This window comes from Typha latifolia, chromosome 3, assembly GCF_019914945.1.
Source record: "Typha latifolia isolate L0001 chromosome 3, TyphaL0001v2, whole genome shotgun sequence".
Classification (NCBI taxonomy): Eukaryota; Viridiplantae; Streptophyta; class Magnoliopsida; order Poales; family Typhaceae; genus Typha; species Typha latifolia.
This window is the reverse complement of record NC_133088.1, coordinates 16,362,673-16,389,059: the sequence shown is the minus strand read 5'-3', so window position 1 is coordinate 16,389,059 and position 26,387 is coordinate 16,362,673. Positions and strand designations below refer to the sequence as shown.

Genomic DNA, 26,387 nt, shown 5'->3' with positions numbered 1-26,387 from the left:
TGCAATTCCACAGCAATCTAAGTCGAGCACACATACCGAACAAAAGGCCCGACGTGGATTTTAAAGTATGAATCCACGTCATCCGGAGACCAGTGGCTATGGGTTCTGTTATAGAAAAGCCCAAAGGGATAAGGAGCTATCAATGCCTGGCATTCATAAAAAATGAACAGGGGATAAGCCAGCCTAATTTAAATTAAATATTTGTGAACGTAGTTCTTGTATTCCTTGGGATCATTCACAGATTTTATCGCGATAGGAACGAATGATGCGCGAGATGCGCCGCGATGGTGCTGGATCCTGTGTGAACATCTTCGGATGCCTTCTCGATTCCCGAGACCCACCGTTTACTTAATGGAATAAAATTTTATTTTTTTAAATAAAGTGTTGTTATAAGTCTGGCACTGGCACAGCTTTGGAGTGAGTCAGACAAGTTGTCTGATCAAGTTGGTTATAATTAAATCTCATAGTACGAAGGCTGTCGACATGGCAAGATAATAGTCTCTTGCTACGTAAGGATAATTATACTATTTTACGTATACCTTTAATCTCTTTTTTATGGTATTTAACTATGAGAAATTTCTAAAAATATTATTTCTATTGGTTATTCGACTATGTATAAGTGTCATGTTAAGAATAAAATAATTACCTATTTTTTTTGTGTTAATATTATAAGAGGGTTAGAGATTTTTTATAATTTTTTAGGACCAATATGTATCGAAGAAAATAAAAATGAGAGAGTATATTATGGAAAACAGAAGGTATTAATGTAATTATTACTTGAAAATTATGCATTAAGTCTTTTCATCTTAACGGACTAAGATCCTATATTGTAGGAGTAGATGATAAAGAGAAGTGCCATATATTAGATAAGAAATTAGATTTGCTCATCTGAATCAAATCAAACATATAACAATTATATTGTTATAAACAAAAGAGTATGGGGCTCAAAGATACATAAATAGTCTTTTACCATTATCTCGATTTAATTTGAACCGAATTCGCTTTATCTCGTACGGTATATCTCACGAGTGGAGCGAGACGGTAGTAGTGTTAAAGATGGACAAGAGGAGCGAATGGATGAGAACACGCCATAGACCCGCTAATCGAGTGACACGTACCACCAAACCATCGTGGGGCCCAGGTCGATACAACTGGCCCAAGCCTCTCTTCAATCTCTCTCTCTTATAAATGCCCCTCCGGGTCGAGAAATCTCGCGGACGTAGTTGCGTGAGGATTCCCCCCGTTCTTATCTCCGAGGAAGAGCATCTCATTGCCCTCGTCGGTGATTTCGCGGCCATGGATCCATACAAGGTACCGGCTCCTGCTAATTAGTAAACAAATTACTTTTTAGTTGGCCTTTTGTTTTGGTTTCTAGCAATCTTAGGTATGTGGGTTGGGTGATGGTTTTTGTTTCTCTCACTTCTCTAATCTAGTCGGTCGTTGGGTTCTTTCGAAATCCGAGTAAAACTTTCGTCCGTTATTCCATCCAATTGTTGTGTTCCTTTGGTATCTGAGTAAAAGTCTCGGTTTCTTCTTAGGCTTTTCATGTTGATCCCAAAGGAAATGCAAGCCTTGCTTGCTTTGATGATCTTAGGTCTCTTTTGATTTTGATAATTTCCTCTTGATTTTAGTTATTTTACGAGGTTTTATCTTTTTTTCCTATCTTAATCTGTGCTTGGCTCTTGGTAATCTTGCTTTGTGTCTGTCCATGTCGAGGTCCGCCTTTGGAAGATTTTGGCCCACTTTGTTTTCTTCTTTATCTGTTTTGCTTGTCTTATTAGTTATCATGCCCAACCTGAGGTTGGTTTATGCTTATGCGATTTCTGTTATTTAATGTACTCTCTAATTGGATTTTGATTTGCCTGCAGCATCGCCCTTCGAGTGCCTACAGTTCCCCTTTCTGGACCACAAATTCTGGTGCCCCAGTTTGGAACAATAATTCCTCATACACTGTTGGTTCCCGAGGTAATATAGGGCATATGTTTTTTCTTCTATGAAACAATTAGATTTTCTTCTTTTTTGGTGCTTTCTTCTTTTATTTGTCGCAGGTATGGAAATTTTCGAATCATGCCCAACATTTTCACTATTTTCTAATTAACACCCTATTAAGGATTTTGTAACTAGACTCCTTATTTTCCCAATAATTTTTACATAACACCCTACTATTATTTTTGAATTACTACCGTTAATTTTAGATTTATAGTTTATGTAACTCTACTAACTAAATAACTATTTACGCTTGGAAAATTTCTAATACTTTTCCGTTTGAAAATAGTTGGGTTTATTTAACTCAGGATGTCATGGAAATTATAAGAAAAAATAAGGGGTCTAGTTACAAAATCTTTAAAGAAAAATAGAAGGTCTGATTTGAAAATTTTCTATTTTTAAACATGGAACTTTGATGTCATAAATGGATTGGAGGCAGGAGCTTCTTGATGTATGAATATAGGTTGAAGTCATGGAGTCTGATGGAGAGCTAAATTTTTTTTATCTTTTACTATGATGATTATTTCGTGTATGCTGTTTGAATGTTTATTACTAGATTTTGTAATGTTTCAGTCATGCTTTCCATAAGTCAAGCTTTGTTACAACATTGTTTTCTTTTACTCTTGTTTATTACTATTTTTCATGACACATAAACAAGATGCTTAATCATCATTGGAAATGGATTTTTTTATATCATTTTCTGTGGATCATGTTCTTATTGTTCTAATTGGTTGGGTATCGTCAATTTGACATATGCCATTCCTTTGGTCATAAATAATATTTTGCAATTAAAATCTCGTATTCATATATAGGCTATGATCATGTGATGTTGCATGTTTATTAAATTACATTATGTTATGATAATGATATAGGTGACCTGATTTGTTTAGATTGTCTGTGAACTGTGCATAGTGTGCGTGCGATGTTCTATTTTATATTGCATAAATGTCTTGAGATTTCCAATAACATGATTCCTTCTATGGCTAAGAATTATTTGAATAATATTCTTACTCGAGTCTGGTAGGGCACTGAGTTTGTAGAAGCTATCCTTTTCTTTTTGAAACTGCAGTGCTTCATTGCTGGACTTTAATTTAGAAATTATTGTGGGTTCAATTCTTCAATTGATATTTTAAGTTTAATGATGACTGTTTTCATTGAAAAGGGCCTATTCTTCTCGAGGATTACCATCTCATTGAAAAGCTTGCTCAGTTTGATAGAGAGCGCATTCCAGAACGTGTTGTTCATGCCAGGGGAGCTAGTGCCAAGGGCTTCTTTGAGGTCACTCATGATGTCTCTCACCTCACTTGTGCCGATTTTCTTCGTGCTCCAGGGGTTCAAACCCCCATCATTGTTAGATTTTCAACTGTTATTCATGAGCGTGGAAGTCCTGAAACCTTGAGAGATCCAAGAGGTTTTGCTGTGAAGTTTTACACTAGAGAGGTAAAAGCTCTTGCCTGTTTGCATAGGCACTCAACTTACTCAGTTTGTCAAACTTTTCTTGGAGATGCAATCTTTGAATGCCATCACATTGGCTTGGATAGTTTTATGTCATTTGGTCTTAAAACTGAATGAAGATAGTCAATAATAACAAATACCTTGTGCATGTTCTCAGGGTAATTTTGATCTTGTTGGAAATAACTTCCCTGTGTTCTTTGTCCGGGATGGGATGAAGTTTCCTGACATGGTCCATGCTCTCAAACCAAACCCAAAATCCCACATTCAGGAGAACTGGAGGATTGTTGACTTCTTCTCACACCACCCAGAAAGCTTGCACATGTTCACTTTTCTCTTTGATGATGTTGGTATTCCAGCGGACTACAGGCACATGGACGGTTCTGGTGTCAACACTTATACACTCATCAGCAAGGAAGGAAAAGCTCATTATGTTAAGTTCCATTGGCGACCAACTTGCGGAGTGAAATCATTGCTGGATGATGAGGCCGTCATTGTTGGAGGTACTAACCATAGCCATGCCACCAAGGATCTTTATGATTCCATTGCTGCTGGAAATTACCCAGAATGGAAGCTTTACATTCAGACCATTGATCCTGATCATGAAGATAGATTTGACTTTGATCCACTTGATGTCACCAAGACATGGCCGGAAGACATCTTGCCTCTCCAGCCTGTTGGGCGCCTGGTTTTGAACAAGAACATTGACAACTTCTTTGCTGAGAATGAACAGCTGGCTTTCTGTCCTGCTATTGTGGTGCCTGGTATCCATTACTCAGATGATAAGCTGCTCCAGACCAGGGTTTTCTCTTATGCCGATACCCAGAGGCACCGTCTAGGCCCAAACTATCTGATGCTTCCAGCAAATGCTCCCAAGTGTGCTCATCACAACAACCACCATGATGGGTTTATGAATTTCATGCACAGGGATGAGGAGGTACATGGTTCTGCTCTTTTCTAATGCTGAGCTGACTTTTGCTTAACTAGTTAAAACCTTACATTCATGTGATGGGTTGTTTTTTCAGGTGAATTATTTCCCTTCAAGATATGATCCTGCTCGACATGCAGAGAGGTTCCCCATACCATCACGTGTTCTGACTGGACGGCGTGAGAAGGTGAGTTGCAATAGAGACAAATCTATGAACCTTTTGTATGAGACAATGATTATATATGTGTATTTTAAATTCATTTACAACATGATTTTAAGTTTGTGTCCAAACTCCAAAGCACCTTCAAACTAAAATAATTTTTTTAATCTAAAAAAGATGTTTGTTATTGTATAGACAGGAAATTTCATTTTCTTTTAAATCTCCGTACAACCAATAAGTTCTAAGGGATGATCATAAGATGACTTTGTTAATGACTTGTTTTTCTACATATGCTAATAAATTTACTTTTCATGGCTGTACATTGCAGTGTGTAATTGCAAAGGAGAATAACTTTAAGCAGCCTGGAGAAAGATACCGCTCATTTGACCCTGCCAGGTCTGTAATCGTTGCTCTTAAATGTTATATAATGTGCACATAGGTATCTATTTCATAGAGTTCTTTTAATCTCTTTTCCAGGCAAGATAGATTCATCCAAAGATGGGTTGAGGCATTGTCTGACCCTAGGGTCACTCATGAAATCAGGAGCATTTGGATATCTTACTGGTCTCAGGTTAGCCATGCAATTTCAATAACTATATATCTTATGTTTATTTTGCACAAAGCTAGAATGAGGGAGAAATCCGGTACACACCGGAGTTTTAGAAGAAAGGCAGAGGGATAGATTAAAATGTTTTAAGAATTTTCTATGAATTAATTTTCTTTTCTAGAATATTCGTGAATGCCTGTAAAAACAGATGTTTTCATTCAGTTGATTTGAACTTGAAAAGGTACAGACTTTAGGGCTGCTGTTTGTTCTACATTGACGAGTTCCATATGGATTCAAAAGTTTACCAATTAATATCGCTTTTAGATGGACTACTTGGCCCACAAATTCTTTTTTTCTTTTTGTGCGATTTTAGTTTCTGATGGATATCTTTTCCTGTGTGCACCGTGCAGTGTGACAGGTCTCTTGGTCAGAAGCTCGCCACCCGCCTTAGTATCAAGCCGAGCATGTAAGATGGTGCAAAGTGCAAACAACCAAAGGGTTTGCGATTAACAGAGAATTATACAGAAGGTGCCCTAGTGCTTGCAGTAAACAATGTTAATCATACTAAGGACATCTGAATTCATCGAGAGAACTTTTGGTATAAATAATATGCATGGAAGTATTTATGTTACTCTATTATCAGTGTAATAACATACTTGATGATACAATCCAACCTTTATAGAATGGAGTAAAGAATGATTAAATCATTGTATTAATGTTGTTGATGAATGATGGTTGGTCTATTTTCTGCGCTGATCTCTTGTTTTGCCGTTCATGGAATGGCTCACAAAATCCACATTGGCTGCACATTTGTGATATTTTGGCATCTGTATTTATTTTGATCTTATTTTTGGATAAAAAGTGGTTAAAGAGTGAGCTAAGGTGTTTTTGCACGTACTCGTACCAAACTTGATACAAGGTAAGAATGAGATTCACAGTATAATAGAGCAGTTGAAATTTGAATCTTTCCAAGACGATCACCTGAGAATCATTGGAAATCCATCAGGTAGTGGTGCCTCCCAACTTGGAAAGCTCCAATTCCCTCCTATCCTTCGTGAAGAGCAGTCGCTTCTACCGACAATCACTGTGAATCCTTCATCTCTTCTCCTGAGGACAAAATCTCCTAGAAGACGGCAGCAGACCAAAGATATGATATGCAATCAGCTGGGATTAGTGGGATAGCTATATAAATAATAAATGAAGTGATATAAGTTATCCGGATTATAAACTAATTTTTTAGATTATAAACAAGTTTTTTTAAATTACTAACGAGTTTTTTTTTTTTTTGAGTCATAGACGAGTTAGAACAGATTATTTAAATATGTTATTATATTATAAAGTTATCATGTCATAAACAGGACACAATTTATAGGTGAATTGATTCATTTATAATTTAAACCTAATTAAACTAAACCCAAACTCAATAACTCTCTATAATTAACATAGGCGAAGGAAGGAGGACCAAACTATTCCTTGCTTTCCAGAGACATAGTTGACATTGGCATAAGAGTGATATCATACTTGGGCATCTGTAAGTACTGCATGATATGGATGAGTTTTCTCATAATTGACATTTGCATCTCTTTGTTACAAGTAATGAGAAGAGTTGTAATGGACATCCTTGCTTCTCTGCTACAATTAGACGGAAAGAGCATCACCATCTTTACCAATCCTCGCATTATTAAAGTCAAAGGATAACTTGAAACAACATGGTAGGCAGAAAGATTTTGAAGCGTGGACGACATGTCCTCATCCGGTTAAGCCACAGTAGTGCATGATTTGTATATAAATTGGCTTAAAAAAGAATGGTTAACCTGTGTTGGATCTTTCCTATTTCTGTGGTCCTTGTGGAGTAAAAGAATATAATAAAAGGGGATTAAGCATCAATCTCCCACTTTTGGGGTTAGAACTTTTCTATCTCTAAGTTATAGTTCTCACTTTATCCTATAAATATAAGAATAAAGGAGAATCATGAATAACAATACTTAAGGGCATTGCATTAAAAAACCCTCCTTTTATAACTAAAATAATATAATTTACATAGAAGGGTCTAATCTTATTGTTACTAAAAGTTAAAGGTAAATTAATGCAAAAAATCCCAATATTTCAATCCTATTACTTATTAAAAATCTAATAAGCTATGTTCCCGTCAATCCATTCACGAAACCAATCATTAATATTAAAAACATAATTAAGGAGGGGCCGCATGGTCTCCCTCTCCCTCCTCCCGCCCTGCGCTGTCCTCCTCCCCCGCACGACTCGGAGCCTCAGATCCCTACTCCATCGACGTCCTCTCCCTCCCCCTATTTATACCCCCTCGTCTCTCGATCTCGCCTTTCCCATCCCTCGCCTCTCCCACGATCGCAACCGTCCCCGTCCTGCACTCGCCGAAGGTAAATTCCTATCGTCTCCGATCCAGTCATAGGGTTTATTCGTGGAATCTCGATCTCTGTGCTCAACGATTCGTTTCCTGTTTCTGTTATTGATCTGGATTTCGGGAGGGTTCTCTCGATCGCTGATCGATAACTTTGTAATCGAGATAAGTTGGGATAACACGCGATAAATAGGAAACGACCTCGGTCCTAGATCGATTCGATTTCGTGATCAGTTGATGCTTTTGGTTTTGTTTCCTAACAGTTTAAAGTTACTTGATCTTGGCATCCCAGTAGTTGATCTCTCACTCTCTCTTTGTCGACATTTCTTCGTAAGGTCCGGGCAGTACTGGTTTTTTTTTTGTTCTTTATCTCTCTTATAGTTAAGAGATGCAACTTTGCAACCCTCATGTTGCTATTTAAGACCGTGATTTTTTTTTGGGTCTTGTTTTAAGTGTACTCAGCAGCTATGGATTCGAAAGAGAGCGCGAGTTCTTCGCAGAAACTCCACACGAGGCTGAGGTTATGGGAATTTCCAGACAAATACATTCTTGAGCCGGTGGATAGTCTTGCTGATTCATATCTATCAATTAGTCGTGCCGATGGATCAATGAAGCTAATTGGTTTGTTTTTCTTTCATTATGTTGTCTTTGGGTAATTCGTATAGATTCTTTTTCTTTTCCCGTGGAATCCACTATATATTGTAACGGCCATTATATCTGAAGATTGACGTTAGACAGTTCTTTTTTGACACATGTTACTGGAAACAGAAGAGCTTCCACAACATAGCGCGGTTCAGTCTCCAAAAGTTCGAACTGTGTTTGGTGTGATTGGAATGCTTAAGCTTTTAGTAGGTAAGTCGACTCTTAGCACACAGTGATCTTAGTTTTCTACTTTTCCTGATTTTTCATATTACATCTCTTTTAATTGATTTTCTTAAACCACTGACTGCAACATATTTTTTGACCCGCACAAGTAGATTTTGTATGACTATCTTTTTCTTGCTTGTTTGAATAAATGGGTTTTATTTTTATGATAAAGAAAGTTTTGAAATAAGTTAACTCACCAACTATCTTAAAAGTTTAAGCCATTAGAGAATGATAGTTTTTCTATTTATATTTTAATACTCCCCTCATTCCCCCTTCCATTGGACTCGAGGCATTTTATAGGGTTAACAAGTAGAACTTGAATTAAACAGGTAGATATTTTATATTTTAAGATAAAGATGAGCATAACAGAATTTGAATCATAACCTTTTACTCTAATACTATGTTAACTCATCAACTGCTCTAAAAATTTAAGCTATTAAAGAATAGTGACTTTCATATTTTATATTTTAATATTTTCTCTCACTTGTGAATTTGAGATATTTTAAGATGTCCAATAAATAGATTTAAATTAAATGGGTGGAGGTTTTATATTTTTCAATAATAGATGAGCTTGACAAGATTCGAACATAGGACTTTTGCTAATATTAACTAACCGACTACTCTAAAAACTTAAGCTGTTAGGAAATGATAGTTTTTATATTATATTTTAACACTTCCTTTTATTTCTGGGTTGACATATTTTATTAGGTCTAAAAAGTGGATTTGAATTAAATGAGCAGGAGGTTTATATTTTTAGACAAAGATAGACATAGTAAGATATTAAGATTTAAACCTGACTTCTTACTCTGATATCATATTAACTCATTAACTATTTTAAAAGCTTAAGCTATTAGAGAATGTTAATTTTTATATTTATATTCTAACAGCACATGTCCTAAAAATGTTCTTAGTCTTGAATATTATCCAGTTACATGCTTTCTCTCCGTCTTGTGTTTGTTGCCACGAGAATTCCTTACGCATAAGGAAGATAAAGTGTCCATTTTAGTGGAATTGAACCAAGTTAATGCTATTTAATGATTTTGGTGTGAATTTTCTGTTGCAATGATGGGTTTGGAAAGATAGTGATACGCAACATGCCATCGTGTCATAGATAGTGATCTTTTGCTGCAGCTGACACATTATATGAGTTTGTTATTCTTTTGTGGTGTACATAAGTTCTTTTTCTTGCGGCATTTGCTTCTTAAATTCTTTGCTCCTATGTATACCATGTTACACTTTTATGGGAATTGAGAAGAATTTTTATAAGATGATAAGAAGACATATACGTAGTGACTTAGCATTTTCCCTACTACAGTCTTCTGTTTGTTTACTAGTAGTCTTTTTTCTTGCTCTAAGGTATTAATGAACATTGATTTTGTAATAATTGGAATTATTTTGGCAAATTTTTTTTTCCGATTATCCAAATACTGATTTTGAAATAAGAAAAATCCCAATAATAAGCAAAATCTATAGAAGTAGACCAGGTTTCAAGTTGAACATGGAATGACAAAAAAAAAGAAAAAAAAAGCAAGAATGATAAATCCCGCTCTGATAAGTAATGATTGAGTGCTCCTAAGTCCTACCTTTATGTTCCATTCCTTCATCAGTTACATGCATCTAAATCCTGCAGTAGGCTGCATTTTGGCATATTTTCTTGTCAGACACAAATTGCATGCAATCATATTTATTTTGCAGATGACATTATTTTGTGGAATCAGCAAGTGAACTAGTGATTCTTTCTAGACTTTATAGTGTGATGCCCTGATGCCCATCCTTTCTTCTTTGAGTCTTGTCTTGATGGCCTCATATTAACAGCCTACAACTCCAATCTTAGTAGTTGGCTGACATGTTGGGCTACAGGAATCTTTGTACATTATAGGACTTATAAAAATCTTTTCTGTTCTAGGTCATTTGAGGCAGTTGTGGGATCTTTCAGTGTACATGTCATGGGATCACCATTGAGTGCTTTACGACAACTTTTGTTGGAAAATTTGATTATCGAATTCCATCTTAATAAAAAGTTATCTTCTCTTGAATACTACAGGTTCATACCTATTGATGATAACAGAACGTGAATGCGTTGGATCTTTCTTAGGACATCCTATTTTCAAAGTATCGGCACTACAAATCCTCCCATGCAATCTTTCACTGAAAAATTCTTCTACTGAACAGGTCTGTACTCTGTAGTTTTCTTCTTCTTCATATTGGTGATTTGCCGGCTACTTTTAACTCAGTACTGCACTATATATTGACAGAAAAGGGTGGAAGCTGAGTTTTCTAATCTCCTGAATGCTGCAGAGAGGACTTCTGGTCTGTACTTCTCCTATGACATCAACTTAACACTTTGGTTGGTACTTTTTGTCTGATTAATATACTTTCCATTACATTTTCCCTGACAAATTTAGGTGAACTATATACACCACCGGGTGTGTGCAGATATATCTTTCTTTTCTTTGTTTAACTGCATGTTTCATACACCTTGCATGTTTAAGCATATCGGAATCGATGAGATCCACTTTCTATCTCCTCTTCCACTACATGATCTCTAAAACAAGCCACCACCCTCTACTGCTCTCCTCTTTCTTTCTCTTCCTCTCTTGCCCTCCCATTACCTTTCCTCACTCGACCACCTCTCCGTCCACCTTCCTCCGCCAATTCTCTGATTCTCTATTTTCTCTTCTTTTTGGTACCGCTATTTCTTTCTCTTCCTCTCTCACTATCATGCTAACAGCTTGTCAGCATGAGATGTGTGTGTCCAGGGTACTTGAGTCTTTAGTTTACATCAGATTTTCATGCTTAAATTATTACGGCAATAAGATGCCAAAAACCCATGCAGTGCAAGTTCTAGTAGTTTTTGCTTCTTGAATCTTGGGTGAATACAAAAATGGTACCATTTGTTCATTCTATTATGTTATTATGATCGTGTCTAGAATATACAAAGCAACATGTTGCTTGAGTGCACTCCTCATTCTTTGCGTTCACTTATTATACATTACCAGATACTGTTGTTTATAAAAGTGTGTACTGTGCAGTATGTACTTCTATAAGTGTGCAAGTGATCATGTGGGCAGTGGCCATGTCCTTGTTGAAGTTGTTTGACATTTGAAATATATGGTTATGAGGTGGTAGAACTCAAAAGGGTTGGGTGTGAACTGTGAAGTGAAGAGATGAGTAGCTATTCATAGTTGTCTTTCTATGATTGATTTCTAGGTTCTTTGGAATGTTTATTCATATTGAATTGCAAATACATCAATGATAGAATTATTTCTTATTGAAATAAACAAGGTATATCTAATAAAGATGAACTCATAGAGGATGGACCCCTTCTTTCAGTTGGCCTTAACAGTTGCTATATATTATTAATTGATGAAGTTTGGACTCTTGGAGGACCCTCAGAGTTTCTCCTAGATGTCTGCAGAAAACAATTGCAATGGTTGTATACATTGCAACTAATAATAGGTCGATTCATCAGATTTTGAATGGTTTCATTCTTTAAATGACGAAAAATTCTGCATAGCCTAAAGCCCTAAACAATGCACTCCAGGAACATTTGATCTGGAGAATGAGGATGATCTTCTAAATTATTTAAAGATATTGATACTGTGTTAGTAAATTTTAGGGGTGCAAAAACAAGGACTTCTGGAAGCCATCTTTGTGAATTTTTGGCTAATGCAATATGATTCTGGAGTTCTCACTCTCTGCTGATTGCTTTTGAAAGAGTCTAGCACACTGCATGGTAAATGAGAGAACATCGTCATTTCTACCCGATAAATGAATGTTTGAACTCAACTTACTAGTGTGAGGCATTGAGTTATCTGAACTTTATTTTGTTTTAGGATCTTCATACATGTCATTAATTTCTATTTGCCTGCTGTTTTTTGTTTAACTTTTTCATCATTCTTGACATTTATGTATTTTGATATTTCTTCTACCAGTTCGCAGAGGCTACATTATTTAGGTGATGAGTCAAAGCTACTTCCACTTTGGAGGCAGGTCTGTATGTAAACTTACATTTAATTATTTTTTTGCTTCTCTTATTGGCCATAATCTTTTGCAAAGTGTCTTTCGATGAACACATTATTGACATTGTGCATTTGTTCTTCTATATTAATATTTTAAGTTCCAGTAATATTTTTGAATTAAAGCTAGACCTAATTATAAAGTATTAATGTAAGATTTCGTGTATAAGCTGAATGTAGTTAGTACTAACTACTAAGAGCCATCAGAAGCAGAACACACCACTAATGGTAATCACTTACTTAAGAAATGTGGTACTATTGGTTCAACATGCATCCTATTTCACATGGTAGGTGCCTAATTCACATGTTGTTAATGTATGGTGATTGTGCTGTTGAGCCAGTGGCATTTCTGTCACTCGCTATAATCAAATATAATTATTTAAGTGTGACCGGAGGGAGAGGCAGCATAATGATGGTAGGTAGAGAGATTGGCATAAGGGGCATTGCACAAGGATGAGGGATAGGAGGATGAAAACAAATGGTTGGTTTGGTTTCAAGCCTGACTTGAACACATTCCCAAAACCTATTAAATTATCTCTTTGTTGATTCACGCAATTGATTGCCTCTATGATCTATGAAAATCAGTGGAGCCCAGCATGTTCGGACGCGTAGGAGGATGTTCTTTTGTGGTTTTTATTACCAGCCTTGTATAGGGTTATTCATAGAATTATTATGCCAGCCATATTCAGCTTAGTTATTTGTTACTAGGGTTATGAAATGTTTGGAAATCTTCCTTTGAACGAGTTCTTCATGGAAAGTCGACAAGGGATTTCATGTTTTTATGTAGGGTTGGTCCAGTTAGTCTTGGAGCCGACTGTTCATCATGTTCGTCCTCCTCTTCGCTTTTATGTGATGCCATAATTTCATTCAATATAAGTTCACAAAGTTGTCGAGCTACAACAACCTGACACAAGTTGGCGAAGAGCCTGGCTCTCTTGGCCTAGGACTAGGTGTCAAGGTCCTGTTCGGGGCTGATACTTGGCTAGTTATTCGAGCATGATCAATCCCAAGATAAGCCAATCTTGAACTTTGTCAAGCTGGGCAGATCCAGGCCCGATATATAAACATCCCTAACTAAACTATGTTTTCTCATTTTTCACATCCCATATCACACAGCTACAATGTATGCTAAATCTTCTATTCTCTATTTGCTGTCTTCTCTTATGCAGTCCATCTTTTTGTACTTGCTGACATGCTTTTATATTGTCAATTTGTTGCCAACTGTCTCAATTGCGATGTACAGTATGATGATTCTTGTTTACGTCACTGAGAACATTGTTCTTCTGCAGGCAGAACCCAGATTTCTCTGGAACAATTACATGTTGGAACCTCTTGTCGATAACAAGGTACTACTTCTTGTAATTCTTTTTGTGTTTATATCACTTTTGTGTCCTAATTTTCTTGAGTCATACTGACTGCTCACATTTTTGTGGACAGCTGGATCAATACATGTTACCTGTCATTCAAGGAAATATCCTCAACTTGTTTGCTTTAAAGTCTAGCTGACACCATCTTCAATAGGAAAGACCTTCGATTATGAAGATGATATTTCTGCTATTGCTTGTTTTACCCTTTCTTCCCTTGTAATGCCAATTAATTGTCTTGCTCGGCTATTCATGAGAACTTAACTGAAGATCAGGTTATCAGAATTTTCAGGCAACAGTTGGGGCGAGAAATGTCGATGTGATCTTGATTGCACGTAGATGCACAAGGAGGACAGGTTAGAGTCTATCATGGAAATGCAAATAATTGGCTTGTAATGGGTTCTGTTCTTGATTGATGGAACTTGTGGAGTAAGGATATACTGTATTACAACTGTATTTTCTGAGCCATCCCTAGCTTTATGAGTTTTTGATACTTGCATGATAAGCAAGTGAAGCTATTTGTTGTCATAAGGTACTCGGATGTGGAGGAGAGGAGCTGATACAGAGGGCTATGTTGCAAACTTTGTTGAAACTGAACAGATAGTGCAGTCAAATGGATTTACCGCATCCTTTGTTCAAGTAAGTCTCCTTATAAGTCACTTTATTCATAATTAAGGTGAAGCCGAAGCATCTCATTTTGTGATTCTACTTGGAATAGATCCTCTTTATTTTATGTTGGATTTGTGATGGTAACGAGTCATTAGCCTTTCAATTTGTCAGTGTTCATGTGTTTTGACTCTTTAGGAAAATAAATAGAGAGCTTCTTTTTATAATAATGGTTTAATTGCTTGTGGAAGTCTTGACTTTTATTTTTCTTTTAGTTGTGCTTTTTGTTTACTCTATCCATTATTTCAGAGTGAATATTCTAGGTTGAGGTGTTTGTGCATGCAATATTCTGAACTATCCATGTGAGTTGTTTCTTAGGTTTTTGTTTTTTTTTCTTGTGATGAAACATATGTGTTGTGCCTTATCAACTCAAGAGTTGATTAAAATGGTTATGATTTATTAGGAATTTTGTTAGATATGCTGCTTAACATGGAACCTGGTGCCTCTTTTGGGGTGTATATCGTGATGACTTGTGAGACTTTTGTTACATAGGTCCCATAACATGGAATCTGGGGCTATTTTGGAGTGTTCTACATTCTCCATAGTCCACAACTCCACATGTATGGAGCTCCAATTCTGGATAGCTATCCCTCTCTAAAGATAATGTTCTGCTACTTTATGTTAACTTGAACAGTGTGCATTAATCTAATTTAAATTTATCCAAGGTTGGCGACTTACAAACTATGTTGACAGAGCCTGCAATTTTTCAATCTTAAATTGTGGATGAATGCGGTTAGGTTTACTTTGACAGTTCTACTTTGATACAATGACTTACCTTTCAAAGCTGGTTATGGCAACATATGTGAAATTTGAACTTTACATCATGCAATAGTTTTACTGAGGTGCTCTAATGTCTTGTAGGTTCGAGGTTCTATACCACTATTGTGGGAGCAAATTGTTGATTTGACATATAAGCCTAACTTCGGTATTGTTAGACAAGAAGAGACGGTACGTCCTTGCAACAAAATAATATTACAATATTTATGCTTTTAGACCTTTTTCTGCACCATGTTTTCTACTGCTGTCACAAGGGATGACAAACTTATTGATATTCTATTTTTATTTTCCACAGCCTCATGTAGTTGAGCGCCATTTTCTGGATATAAGTAAGAAATATGGATCTGTTTTAGCTGTTGATCTTGTCAACAAGGTGACTATTGGTGCAATATTCCTTGATTTGTTCTAAATTAAGTTTTTATTAATGCATTTCTGAATTTTGTTTTTCAACATAAAGTATTTCATGTGAATATGCTGTCAGATGGTTGATTATTTATTGACTATCATATGGAATTTGCCTCCTATAGTGCCCTACTTAACAAACTAAGGGAAAGGAATGAGACTGACAGCTTCAAATTCCTTTAATGAAAAAGATAACTGCTGCTTTTTTAGATGGGATAATCATAGGCGATTTACCATGCAGTATTTCATTTTTATCAATTGCCTGTGATATTGCTTTGTGAGTTTTGGTGGATGACAGTAAATCGACAGATAAATTTTATCTTGTCAAATTGTTGCAGGAGACAGGAAGTACTTCAGTTCATGACTTTTTCCTACTTCTATTTTCTTTTACTGTCAAGCATGTTGAGAAGATCCATGGTTAGGGATGCATTTTACCGTTTACATTCCCTTGTTCTCTAATTTATGTTTTTCCATGTGACATGTGCAAGAAAATAGTAGTCTTTAAAATTTAAATGTTTATGCCTTTAATTCCTTCATTTCTCACATTTTACAGCATGGTAGTGAGGGACGGTTGAGTATGAAATATGCAAGTGCTATGCAGCCTATTCTTAGTGATGATATAAGGTGAAGGCAACTTGCCACATTAATACAATCTTGTTGTATACCTATTTCTGGCTAATGATGCAAATATTGTAGATATGTGCATTTCGACTTCCATCAAATTTGTGGCCATATCCATTTTGAGCGTCTCTCTCTCCTTTATGACCAAATCAAGGATTATCTCGAGAAGCATAGGTATGTTTTTTAGGGCTTTGTATGCATGGACGCCATCATGAGGTCACCACAAATATGCAAGTACTTGTCTCCACAATCATAGCATCACAATTTAGTAACATCAATGCTACCTAGATATCAGCAATTCTGTGCTCAGAATTAGCGCCCACCGCATTATTTTAATCCCAAGAATCTTGAGAATATGTCTCGTCAGAAAGAACTAGATGTTGTAATACTAGTAATAAAGCCAGGTCCATTAATTCTGATATGCCTGTCAATTATACTATGTTACGACTTTGCTTTCTCAAGTTGTTTGTCTTTATATGTTAATTGTGCTTTCCACATCCATTGGACCAATATACCGTTAGTTAGATCAGTTATGTCTTCATCGTATCCTTTTTCTTTTATATTTTCAGTGGTTGTTGTGCAATTCTTTTGTGTCTTTTATAGGAAGTCAAGAATCTTATGTTTATGTTTTAATCTATATGTCAGCAATCTGCTGTTTCATTGTTGTCCTTTTTCTGTTACAAGAACACTACATGCTACTAGGCATCTGTCTCTCACTTTGGCAATGATCCTCGTCTTTCTGATTTGAATACTTGTTTGATGTAATACTTATATGTATGTGGTGCATCTCGTCTTTTTCTTTCTTTTATACTAGAGTTATGAGTATGCCCAATTTATGACAATTGCTTTTCGATATTGAGAGAAGGGGTAGATGAGTTAATAGTCAGCATAACCATTTATTGATGCATAAGAAGTTATTTACCATAGTTGACTTTTTTTTGGTTTCATATAACATTTTGGGAGTACCATGCCAGAAAGTAGAACTTGGCACTTGCCTTTATACATTAGGGAAAAAAGCTTTCTTGGTTTAACATTTAACAAGGTTTATAAATGGTTATATACATCTATCTGTTTTTTCAATCTCCTACTTCCTCACAGTTAGGACGTGGAAAGTGTTCGTCTGTGCGAGGATTTCCACAATGTTATATTTTTCTGTTACTTACCAACTTATTAAATTTTTGTGCTGTAGTACTGTACAACTATGGTAAATTTCTTTTTCCTCATGTTCTGTGTCATAAATTATCCACTTATAAGTCCGCATGAAATTTTATTCCTATAATATTTGGTGATATGTGCTAGATACTTCTTACTGAATGAGAAAGGTGAGAAAGTTGAAGAGCAGACTGGTGTTGTGAGAACAAACTGTATCGATTGTTTAGATCGTACAAATGTAACTCAGGTAGAATCTGAAACTATCCATATAATCTATGGCTCGATGCAATTTCTCTTTTTCCTTGCATAGTGTCTACTGTCTTGTCAATATGCTTGTTACATGGTATCATAATTCATCAAAAGGAGAATAATCAATTTTCTCTATTATATTGCCTTCCTTAGATATGCAGATGTTTTATTTTGAAACTGGAAATAAAATTCTCTTTCATCTTTACTGTATTGGTATGTTGTCATTCAATATAAAATTCTTGACAAGTCTACTATGTTGAAGTCTAGTATCAGCTTTAGCAAAAGGTGCGACATGTGTTACTCATTTATTGGTTGGATATTTTTATAAACCAGTGAGAAGCGTAAACGATATTATTGATGTTTTTGTAAGTTATTGGTTGGATAGATGTGGCAAGTCAATGAAGATCTTGTTCTTGATGGTTTTTCCTCTTGTATTTGTTTGCTTATATGAGCCAGCAATATCCAATGAATCTGCAATTTAGATATGAAAAACAAGATTGGACAATGTTGTGAGGGCACTTACATTTTTCCTTTTTGCATCATTCGTATGTTTATTTTATGATCTTCATCTCTAGACCATGTAGGGGTCGGTACAGCTTCGAATAGTTTACTCATTAATCATTATTTATGACAGGTCTACTTTGTATGAATAAGTACTTTACCTACTGCTGCTTTCTTCTAGATTTTATTGTTTTATTGTTATGTATTGTGTGACCTGAAAATTATGTGCATGCTCGTTATCCTTGTTCTTAGTTTCATCCAATGATTTTAAAGGTGGCCGCGGGTGTTGGCCGGTCACCTCACCGCCTAGCGTCAAGACGGAAGGCGGGTGACAAGACAATCTAGCATTTTTTATGTAAAAAAGAATTGAAAAAGTTATATATGAATATTTTTATTTTTTAGTACTACTATAGTATATGTAAAATTTATAATGATGCACTACACCAAAATATCACATAACATAATCACGATTCAGATTAACAGTGAAAGATATTTACATTTCAGGGTTAAAGAATCAGATTCAAGACAATGAAAGAATTACGGATAACATTAATTAATTTGTCTAGCAAACTAGTTAGCAATTGATTTCTCTAGCATAACATATTAACATTACATATTAACAATAAATTAATCTAGGATAGTCTGTCAGTAAAAGAATTCAAAGAAATCTACATTTAAATTATAATTAGAAAACTGACATTGTTGACTTCTCTTCTCTAGCAATTAGCAAACTAATTAGCTCAATAATCATCATTCATTAAGTAATTATCACGAAGGAATCAAGACTGTGAAACTGTGAAAGAAAACTAAAGAAGCAGAAAAGAAAAGAGAAGAAATTAAGTTTTCATTAATCAAATCCTTTAATTGCTACAGTCCTACAGTCATTAAGTGTTAATTACTGTAGCAGTGAAGAAACTAGAAACAGAAGAAATCAAGAAAGCTGACAATGAAGGGGAGAAAGAGGAGGAGAAAGTGAAGAAAAAGAAAAAAAGAAAAACCTCGGGCACACCTCAGTGCCCAAACTGGGAGGTCACCGTCGAGAATGAAAAAGGGAAGAAAATAAAGGAAAGTGAAAAAGGGAAGAAAGAGAAGAAGGTACCTCGCTCGCCATTGGTTATTTGTACTCGCTTGCGCTCGGAGATGATTGAGAAAAGGAGACAATTGAGGGAGGGAAACGATCGAAAGGGGGAAGGTTTTTCGGGGTAAGATCGAGAATGAGGAGAGAAACAATCGGTTGGCGTTTAAATGTTTAATGAGTTAAGCAGTTAACATATAATGAAAATCCGACACGATAAGTCTAAACCCATTGATATAGCGGGCTGACCCACGAAAACATTTGGCAGGCTGCTCGGCCAACCATGCAACTTGGCAGCCTGATCGCCGATGGGTGACCACCATTCTTGTTGGCGGGGTGGCCGGCGTGCCGCCCCGCCAAGGTGGCCGCTATGGTGGCCACTATGGCCACCTTTTATAACATTGATTTCTTCTGTGTTTGTGTTTAATTTTATCATCACCACTATTTCCTTTTAATCAAATAGCTTCCATATATACCTGGAGTTTAAAAATATAAGTAGAACCATTTTAGTCAGTCATGCTATAATTTTGGTCAGCAGAGTATGATTGGGAGAAAAGTTCTGGAAAAGCAGCTCAAGCAGATGGGAGTTCTTGGTGCCGATGAAACCATTAACAATTACCCATCTTTTGATGCAAATTTCAAAGTTTGTGAGTATCCCACAACCTTTTGTTTCTATATATTTGCTATTGGAAAACCTTACATACTAATGCCACACAATCTGTATTTTCTTTTCTCAGTGTGGGCTAACCATGGAGATGAAATAAGCATACAATATTCTGGAACTCCTGCTTTGAAGGGAGATTTTGTAAGGTAATTTGTGTGAAACGAATTCCATATCTGCTTTAGCTTGATAAACATTTTCTAGCCATCTTGGTGTATCCAGATCTTGGAGGACCTTTTTCCCAAAGATATTGTGAACAAATTGCATGCTTTCTTTAGTTGGTGCTTAATAGTTCAATTGTGTAAATGTTCATGAAATATTAGCTAAGAATTCCTAAAACTCTCAAATTTTGCTGCAAAATTGCAAGGCTAATCTCATTATACGGTTGAGCTACTTATGAAATGTGTTGAGTTGTGTAGTATATAATGGTCGATTAGGCATTGTGCTCCTATAATGCACTAATAAAGTACCCACTATCTAATATTGATATATATAGCATCAAGGATTGCCGTGCCGAGGGCATGTGTTGCGCCGATCCTCAGCCGACACACTCTTGTCACACCCTTACGTGATAGTTGCACACCCCTAATATACCTCTAATATATTTTTTAGCTTATTTAGAAATGTTTTTGGTTTGAATATATATTAAAGCCTATTTTAGAGCCTCTTATCCTTTGATTATTTTTGCAAATGGCACTAATTAAAGATATAGCAATAGTCGAGTGAAAATATTATTTAGCACATAATATGATTGAAGACATTCACTAATTGACTATAGTTCAATAATAAAAACCAATATCTAGTTATACTAGAAAATCAAGGAGAATCAAATGCTTAATTATCAGTAATAAAATAACACAGCGTTGCATAAGATACTGTCGATAGTTTTTAAAACTTATGCAACATTAGTATTTTGCTCATTGTAACATCTCACATATTCTTCATATAAATATGAATTTTGTAATTCTAGTATAATATGAATAAATAATATAGATATTGAATATGGAACGACCGACACCAGCACAAGTACACCCTAAGAATATGTAGGTTGTGGATATAAAAAATAATAAAGGTCTTGTGCTTTAGTGGGTGTAACTAATATGATAGTCGTGTCGATCCCCGATCAGCACGGCACACCTCTGTGTGCCACTAGCACGCATTGGCATACCTTTGACACAACTCTAATAAAAAAAATTTAAGGTAGGTTTCTAGAGATGCTTTGGTGCCCTCAGCATCACAATCTTAGTTTTTGGTTTATATATATATATATATATTAAAGTCTACATTAGAGTCTTTTATCCTTTGATAATATTGTAAATGACCATATTTATTAAATATATATTAATAGTCAAGTAAAAAAATGATTCAACATATAATATGATTGAATACATTCATTAATTGATAATAGTTCAATAAATTAAATCCAAAACTTAGTTGAACATGATTAATCTAACATGTTTCTATATCAAGTTTGATCGAATTTGAATGCATTTGAAATTGATTTTGGATTTTTTTTTGAAATTTGGAAAATTTTGGGGTAAATGTAATTATGCTGAAATTTTAGTTAAACAACTATAAAATTTTTCAAATGAACTTATGTGGAGTTATTATAACATGTTCCTATACTAATTTTTTATTCAATTTGAATGAATTTGACATATTAATTTTGAATCTTTTGAATTTCAAGGAAAATTGTGTGGGAAATAAAAAATTGATAGATCTTGAACCAAAATGTTAGATTTATGTAGAATAACCATTACAAATAATAGATCTAGCAAAATTGAGTTAGGTTTATCATTTATACATCCCAAATTAGTTTCTAAAGTGCAAAAAAATAAATTGCCACAGGTCGACACAAGGCTGTGCATGTTTAGCGCGCACTCGTGTTGACCGGCATGAGGTGGTATGGCTCGGCACGGGGCAAGTGGCTTCCTGCACGACCAAACTTGCATAGGATAAGTATCACTATACTAGCATATAGTTTATGCTGAAATTGTGTTTATATTATCATGCAAAGGCATTGCTATTGTAGATTAAATTGGTCATATCTAGATGGCATTTGAAAAATGACATTCAAGCCCACAATAGTCAGTCCTGAGGTACAGAATGGACTAGCTAGATTCCTAACCACAGTTGTAACATTTAAACACGTGCTATAAAAAGATATTCCACTGAGTACAAATGATGTATACCAAGTTAACCAACATTTGGTTTTCCTTGTATAGGAATGCAATTGTACAAAATGGCACGTACAATAGTTGATTTTTGCTTCTCTTGTTATGAGTGCAGAGGAAGTTCTGCACAAATTCTTTTCTTTTGGTTAGCCATGGAGTTTCCTTATCTAATCTTACGCTGGAACTTGGGGCTATCAAATAGTCTGTGGGCTGTAATGTCGATGAAATCATGAACGAACATTTAATTGCTTCGTGAATCAAATTTGACCTCCATCACCATTTGTAGCCTGATGTTGGATAGTAGTGGAATCAGATAATGTTGCCAGTAAAAACAATTCCTTCAATTGCCAGATGAAATTTGCTACTATGTCCGATAGCTGTCCTTTCATTCCCTTTGGAAATTTGAACCCTCAACAGAGGGTGGTAAAGTCAGATGCTTCAAGAGAATTTCACCATAACTCTGTAGTGTAGACTGACCCATCATTGTGTCATGATTTTCTGGATACTATTCATATCAATTATTAGTATGCTATTTCCTAATGCTAGTTGTAATATCCGATGAGCTTTCTATGCATATTCTTTTTATTGGCATTACTTGCTGTAGATGCCATTGTAATTACCAATGGTGGTGAATCGCATTTTGAAGACGTGGTAGTTAATACTTGTTTTGGTCTGCCTTCTTTTGGATATAATCATTTTCCTTTGAAATTAAACACCAAATATCCTAAGACTCACATACTTTTCTATGCTGGTTAGGTGTGGAAAACGGACTGTTCAGGGAATTTTAAAGGATGGATACAATGCTCTAGTTAGATATTACTTGAACAATTTTGCGGATGGGACCAAACAGGTCTGTGACTAGTTGAACTGTATGACATCTTTATATACCAGACTTAGTTCTGTTGTTTTGATTGAAATCAGATGCGAATTCTTAATCAATTTTTACCAAAAAGTCTTTTTTATCCTATCTAATTTAGGGATGCTACATATCAGTTTTTCATTTCTCAGTTCATGTTCCATTGAAATATATCAATTATGATTCTTACAATTTTTGCCTTTTTTTCTTTTGTTGCAAGGATGCCATTGATCTTCTACAAGGGCATTATATCGTGTCGCTCAGTCGAGATATGCCTACTTTAACCAAAGCAGGAGTTATTGAGACTTATGCGGTAGGTGTAATGGATTGTTTATCTAAGTCATATCTCCTAGTTCAAAATTTCATCTGTTGATTTGTTGGAAAATCACTATATGTGCTTACCTTCATTAACTGTGCTATACTTAGATTATTTGAACACGAAATAGCTAAAAAGGGCTCAAAGTGCATTAGGCCAGCCTATTGTGGAATCTGAAGAGATTAAGATGTGTACAACTTTATCTTCATTCCTAAAGAGGTTTTCTCCAAGACTTAAACCCATGACCTCTTGGATACAAGAGGCGTTACCATCACACCAAGTGGCTTCCCTTTTTGAATAATACATACCTAATCCTAGAAAATTGTTATCCATGTAGGAATGGCTTCAAATGGGTGAAAACAATAGGTTTCATGCATGTGATTAGAAAGAATCTCATTTAATCTTAGAAATTCGCTGCTGTTCTATATTGGTTGTCTGAATCAATCTATTTGTCTGCTTTATCAGCTCTAAAGTTTGCATATTTTGATAAACAAGTTATGTCCATATTGGATATGGTACTTGGTAAAAACTTCATAGATGTGCCTCAGTGATTCGTTTTGTTGGGTATTATGATGTTCATCATTATGAATCATATGAAATAGGTCAAATCGAAGAGAGACCTGACCCTTATATTGGGAATCACAATAGGAGTACTAATCCAAAATATGATTGAAATCCAATATAGCACCTATGAACTCACATAGACTCGTCTTTGAGGTATCGTTATGCTGGTTTATTATTTAACGGTGAAGAATTGTTTGTTGATTGAAATTGACCCTAAATTTATGATTTGAGCCTGTGAATCTGGAGGAGGCCTAAGTTTGGAAGTTAGCATAGTGGTAATTATAATGATCTCTATATCATTTTTCTTGTATCTTTAATAAGTATTATCTCACGTATTCTGTGGACACATTGTCTATTAAGGATTATTCCTATTGTTCAGTAAATAGAAAATGACTGAGGGCTTCTGTTTTAATTTATATGTATGCTTATATATCATCCCCAATCTGAATTCCACAGTTATTGGCAACTTAATGGAATTACTTCTGTGTGAATATCTCCCAACAAATTTGCATGCTATGCTTGCTAATACCAAGTGAAAGGAGATGTGAGGTAAGATTGCAATAGGGATCCAGGGCTAGGGTTATTTGGTAATATTAGGAATCTGGGAGGGCCAGTGTGCGGAAAGGACGACTAGAGTGAATTTTCATATTTTTCCTTGTCTAGATGCCCCGTAGTTTTGTTCTGCTAGATCAATCATCAAACAAATGGCTTCCTTTCTGCAAAGTTTCTAAATGTTAGTGTGATAGTTATCATATAGGTTTTACCTCATTGAAAGTCTGGAACTTCTTCAATAGTATGAGAGAAAAACAGTATGCATAAGAAGCCAGCAAATGTCAAGACAGTTCTGATGCTTGCCAAATGCACTACCAAAATAAAAAAGACTTTCACAAGTTCTACATGTACTAATGAGCAAGTCAGGATTGACATTGAAGAAGTTTGTTATAACCTGAATGTCTATTTTCGCATTTGTGAAGCTTATATATTTTGTGATATTATTATCCTGCTTTTTCAACAATTTGTGTGCATCTGCATACTATCCTTCTTCTGTCAGTTTGGATTACTGAGAGATCAAGGTATTTACAATTCTTATTGGTTTCTGTATCAAGTGGAATTAACTGCTCACAATTTGACATCTTTCATTTTTTTAGTCCTTCCGCCTGGCTTTAGCATTGGTGTTGGCAGGTTTTATGTTTGCGATGATGTCACTTCGACAAGGTGAGATTTCTTATTGAGGCTAAATCTATCAAATATGCCGAGGATAAAGTGATTATAGTATCATAATAAGTTGTACTGCTTTTGGTATCAAAATAAGTTGCATCATATTTTTCCTTTTATGTCCCTGCCCTGTTTGATGCACTTATGTTAGTACTGATGAACTGTCAACAATTGATATGCTGCCTGACACTCTACGGCAGGCACATGTCTTGTGCCAGCATCACTCTGATTCTTTTCGGCACAGGTACTAAAGAGGGATGGAGAGATGACAAGAGAGAAGAGAGGAATGTGCTCCCTTTGAGAATTGGGACACGTGGGATCCACAATCTCCACCATCTCTAATAAACTTTTAGAGGGGTGTGGAGAAGACGGGGACAATCCGGCTTAAACCACATGTTACGATTTAAATATCGGGTCATTCACGTCTGGCTCATGGAAGATTAATGATATCTATTGAATCATCACTTCATGTCTTCCTCCACGTTGTTTTGCCCCACCACCCACCCAACACACACTGCTCTAGAACTAAATTAGTTCTCTTAAATTAAAATTGACTGTTTTATACATTATATTTCATTGAACATGTAGAAAGTTTTGATATAAGACTGTTGTTAATCCTCTGTTTCTTTTGCAGCCCGAAATGATGTTCGTCATTTACTGATATCATTTGTGTGGGCTGGCCTTAGTGTTGCTATAGCAGTATTTGTGAGAGCCAATGGTCGGATGTTCACCAATAGGCCCCGTCTTTCCTCATCGCGTCATTGACAAGAAACACGCATGAGTATCAGTTCAAGAAAGGGATCTTGTATTACTCTCATATCTTTTTGCAGATAGTGAGTGACCTGATCTGTGATTTTAGTCTAGAGAACGTGATTTTTCTTACATTCAATCACGATTTGGAGTGAGCTGAAATATTGTTGTAGTACTTTTCTGTTGAAAAGCGTCTTAATGACTTATTCTTTGTTTGCTTTTTCATCGGTCCCGCTTTAGATGTAACGTAGACAGTTCATTTTATCATAGCTACGGTGTATTTGGCATTAATGTATAGTGGTGATTACTAGTCGAGGATTTAAAGCATATTCTCATGTTTCTTTGCGCAGTTACCCTATTATCTTTGGATGACTTGCTGTACCCTAATTGAGCAATTGTTCTCCATATAAAATCATGTTTCAGGATGATTAAATGGTACAATGGAACAAGCATTGTAATCTCTCCTATATCAGGAACCAGTAATGAGCAATTTTAACAAGCATTCGAATAGGAAATTCTGATGGCTTATCCTTACTGATCAACATCCTCCCGTACTTTCTATATTTCTCTGCACAGGGGCCTGCTTTGTATTTGCGGAAACGCTATACTAACATAGAATCTCATGACAAGCACATAGGCAGCTTCATGTCGACAGGTTACCACAATCAGTTACATCATTACTTTGGTTCTCTTTACTTTCCCCAGTCCGTT

At 35.7% G+C, this 26,387-nt stretch overlaps 2 protein-coding genes across 8 annotated transcripts; both read left to right on the top strand.

The window, feature by feature from the left end:
• Positions 1 to 1,204: 1,204 nt before the first annotated feature.
• Positions 1,205 to 5,789, top strand: LOC140783726 (catalase isozyme C). The gene is made up of 8 exons (XM_073130731.1): positions 1,205 to 1,311; positions 1,869 to 1,965; positions 3,149 to 3,426; positions 3,599 to 4,375; positions 4,464 to 4,553; positions 4,855 to 4,922; positions 5,004 to 5,097; positions 5,484 to 5,789. Exons 1-8 carry the CDS (start codon positions 1,297 to 1,299, stop codon positions 5,541 to 5,543), a joined length of 1,479 nt encoding a protein of 492 aa, XP_072986832.1. The 5' UTR covers positions 1,205 to 1,296; the 3' UTR covers positions 5,544 to 5,789.
• A 1,451-nt stretch (positions 5,790 to 7,240) lies between these two features.
• On the top strand, positions 7,241 to 26,003 carry LOC140783963 (phosphoinositide phosphatase SAC7-like). Of its 7 annotated transcripts, none has more exons than XM_073131133.1 (22): positions 7,329 to 7,466; positions 7,711 to 7,782; positions 7,913 to 8,068; positions 8,216 to 8,299; positions 10,359 to 10,486; positions 10,570 to 10,661; positions 12,250 to 12,307; positions 13,623 to 13,679; positions 13,771 to 13,804; positions 13,973 to 14,053; positions 14,230 to 14,336; positions 15,225 to 15,311; positions 15,436 to 15,513; positions 16,096 to 16,166; positions 16,239 to 16,337; positions 17,463 to 17,562; positions 19,679 to 19,787; positions 19,878 to 19,950; positions 22,732 to 22,825; positions 23,052 to 23,144; positions 24,860 to 24,926; positions 25,561 to 26,003. In XM_073131133.1, exons 3-22 carry the CDS (start codon positions 7,915 to 7,917, stop codon positions 25,689 to 25,691), a joined length of 1,797 nt encoding a protein of 598 aa, XP_072987234.1. In that variant the 5' UTR covers positions 7,329 to 7,466; positions 7,711 to 7,782; positions 7,913 to 7,914; the 3' UTR covers positions 25,692 to 26,003. The 7 variants fall into 7 exon arrangements, with proteins under 7 accessions (XP_072987235.1, XP_072987230.1, XP_072987229.1 ...); XM_073131132.1 differs by having other exon boundaries at positions 7,910 to 8,068; XM_073131130.1 differs by having other exon boundaries at positions 7,901 to 8,068.
• Positions 26,004 to 26,387: the final 384 nt, after the last annotated feature.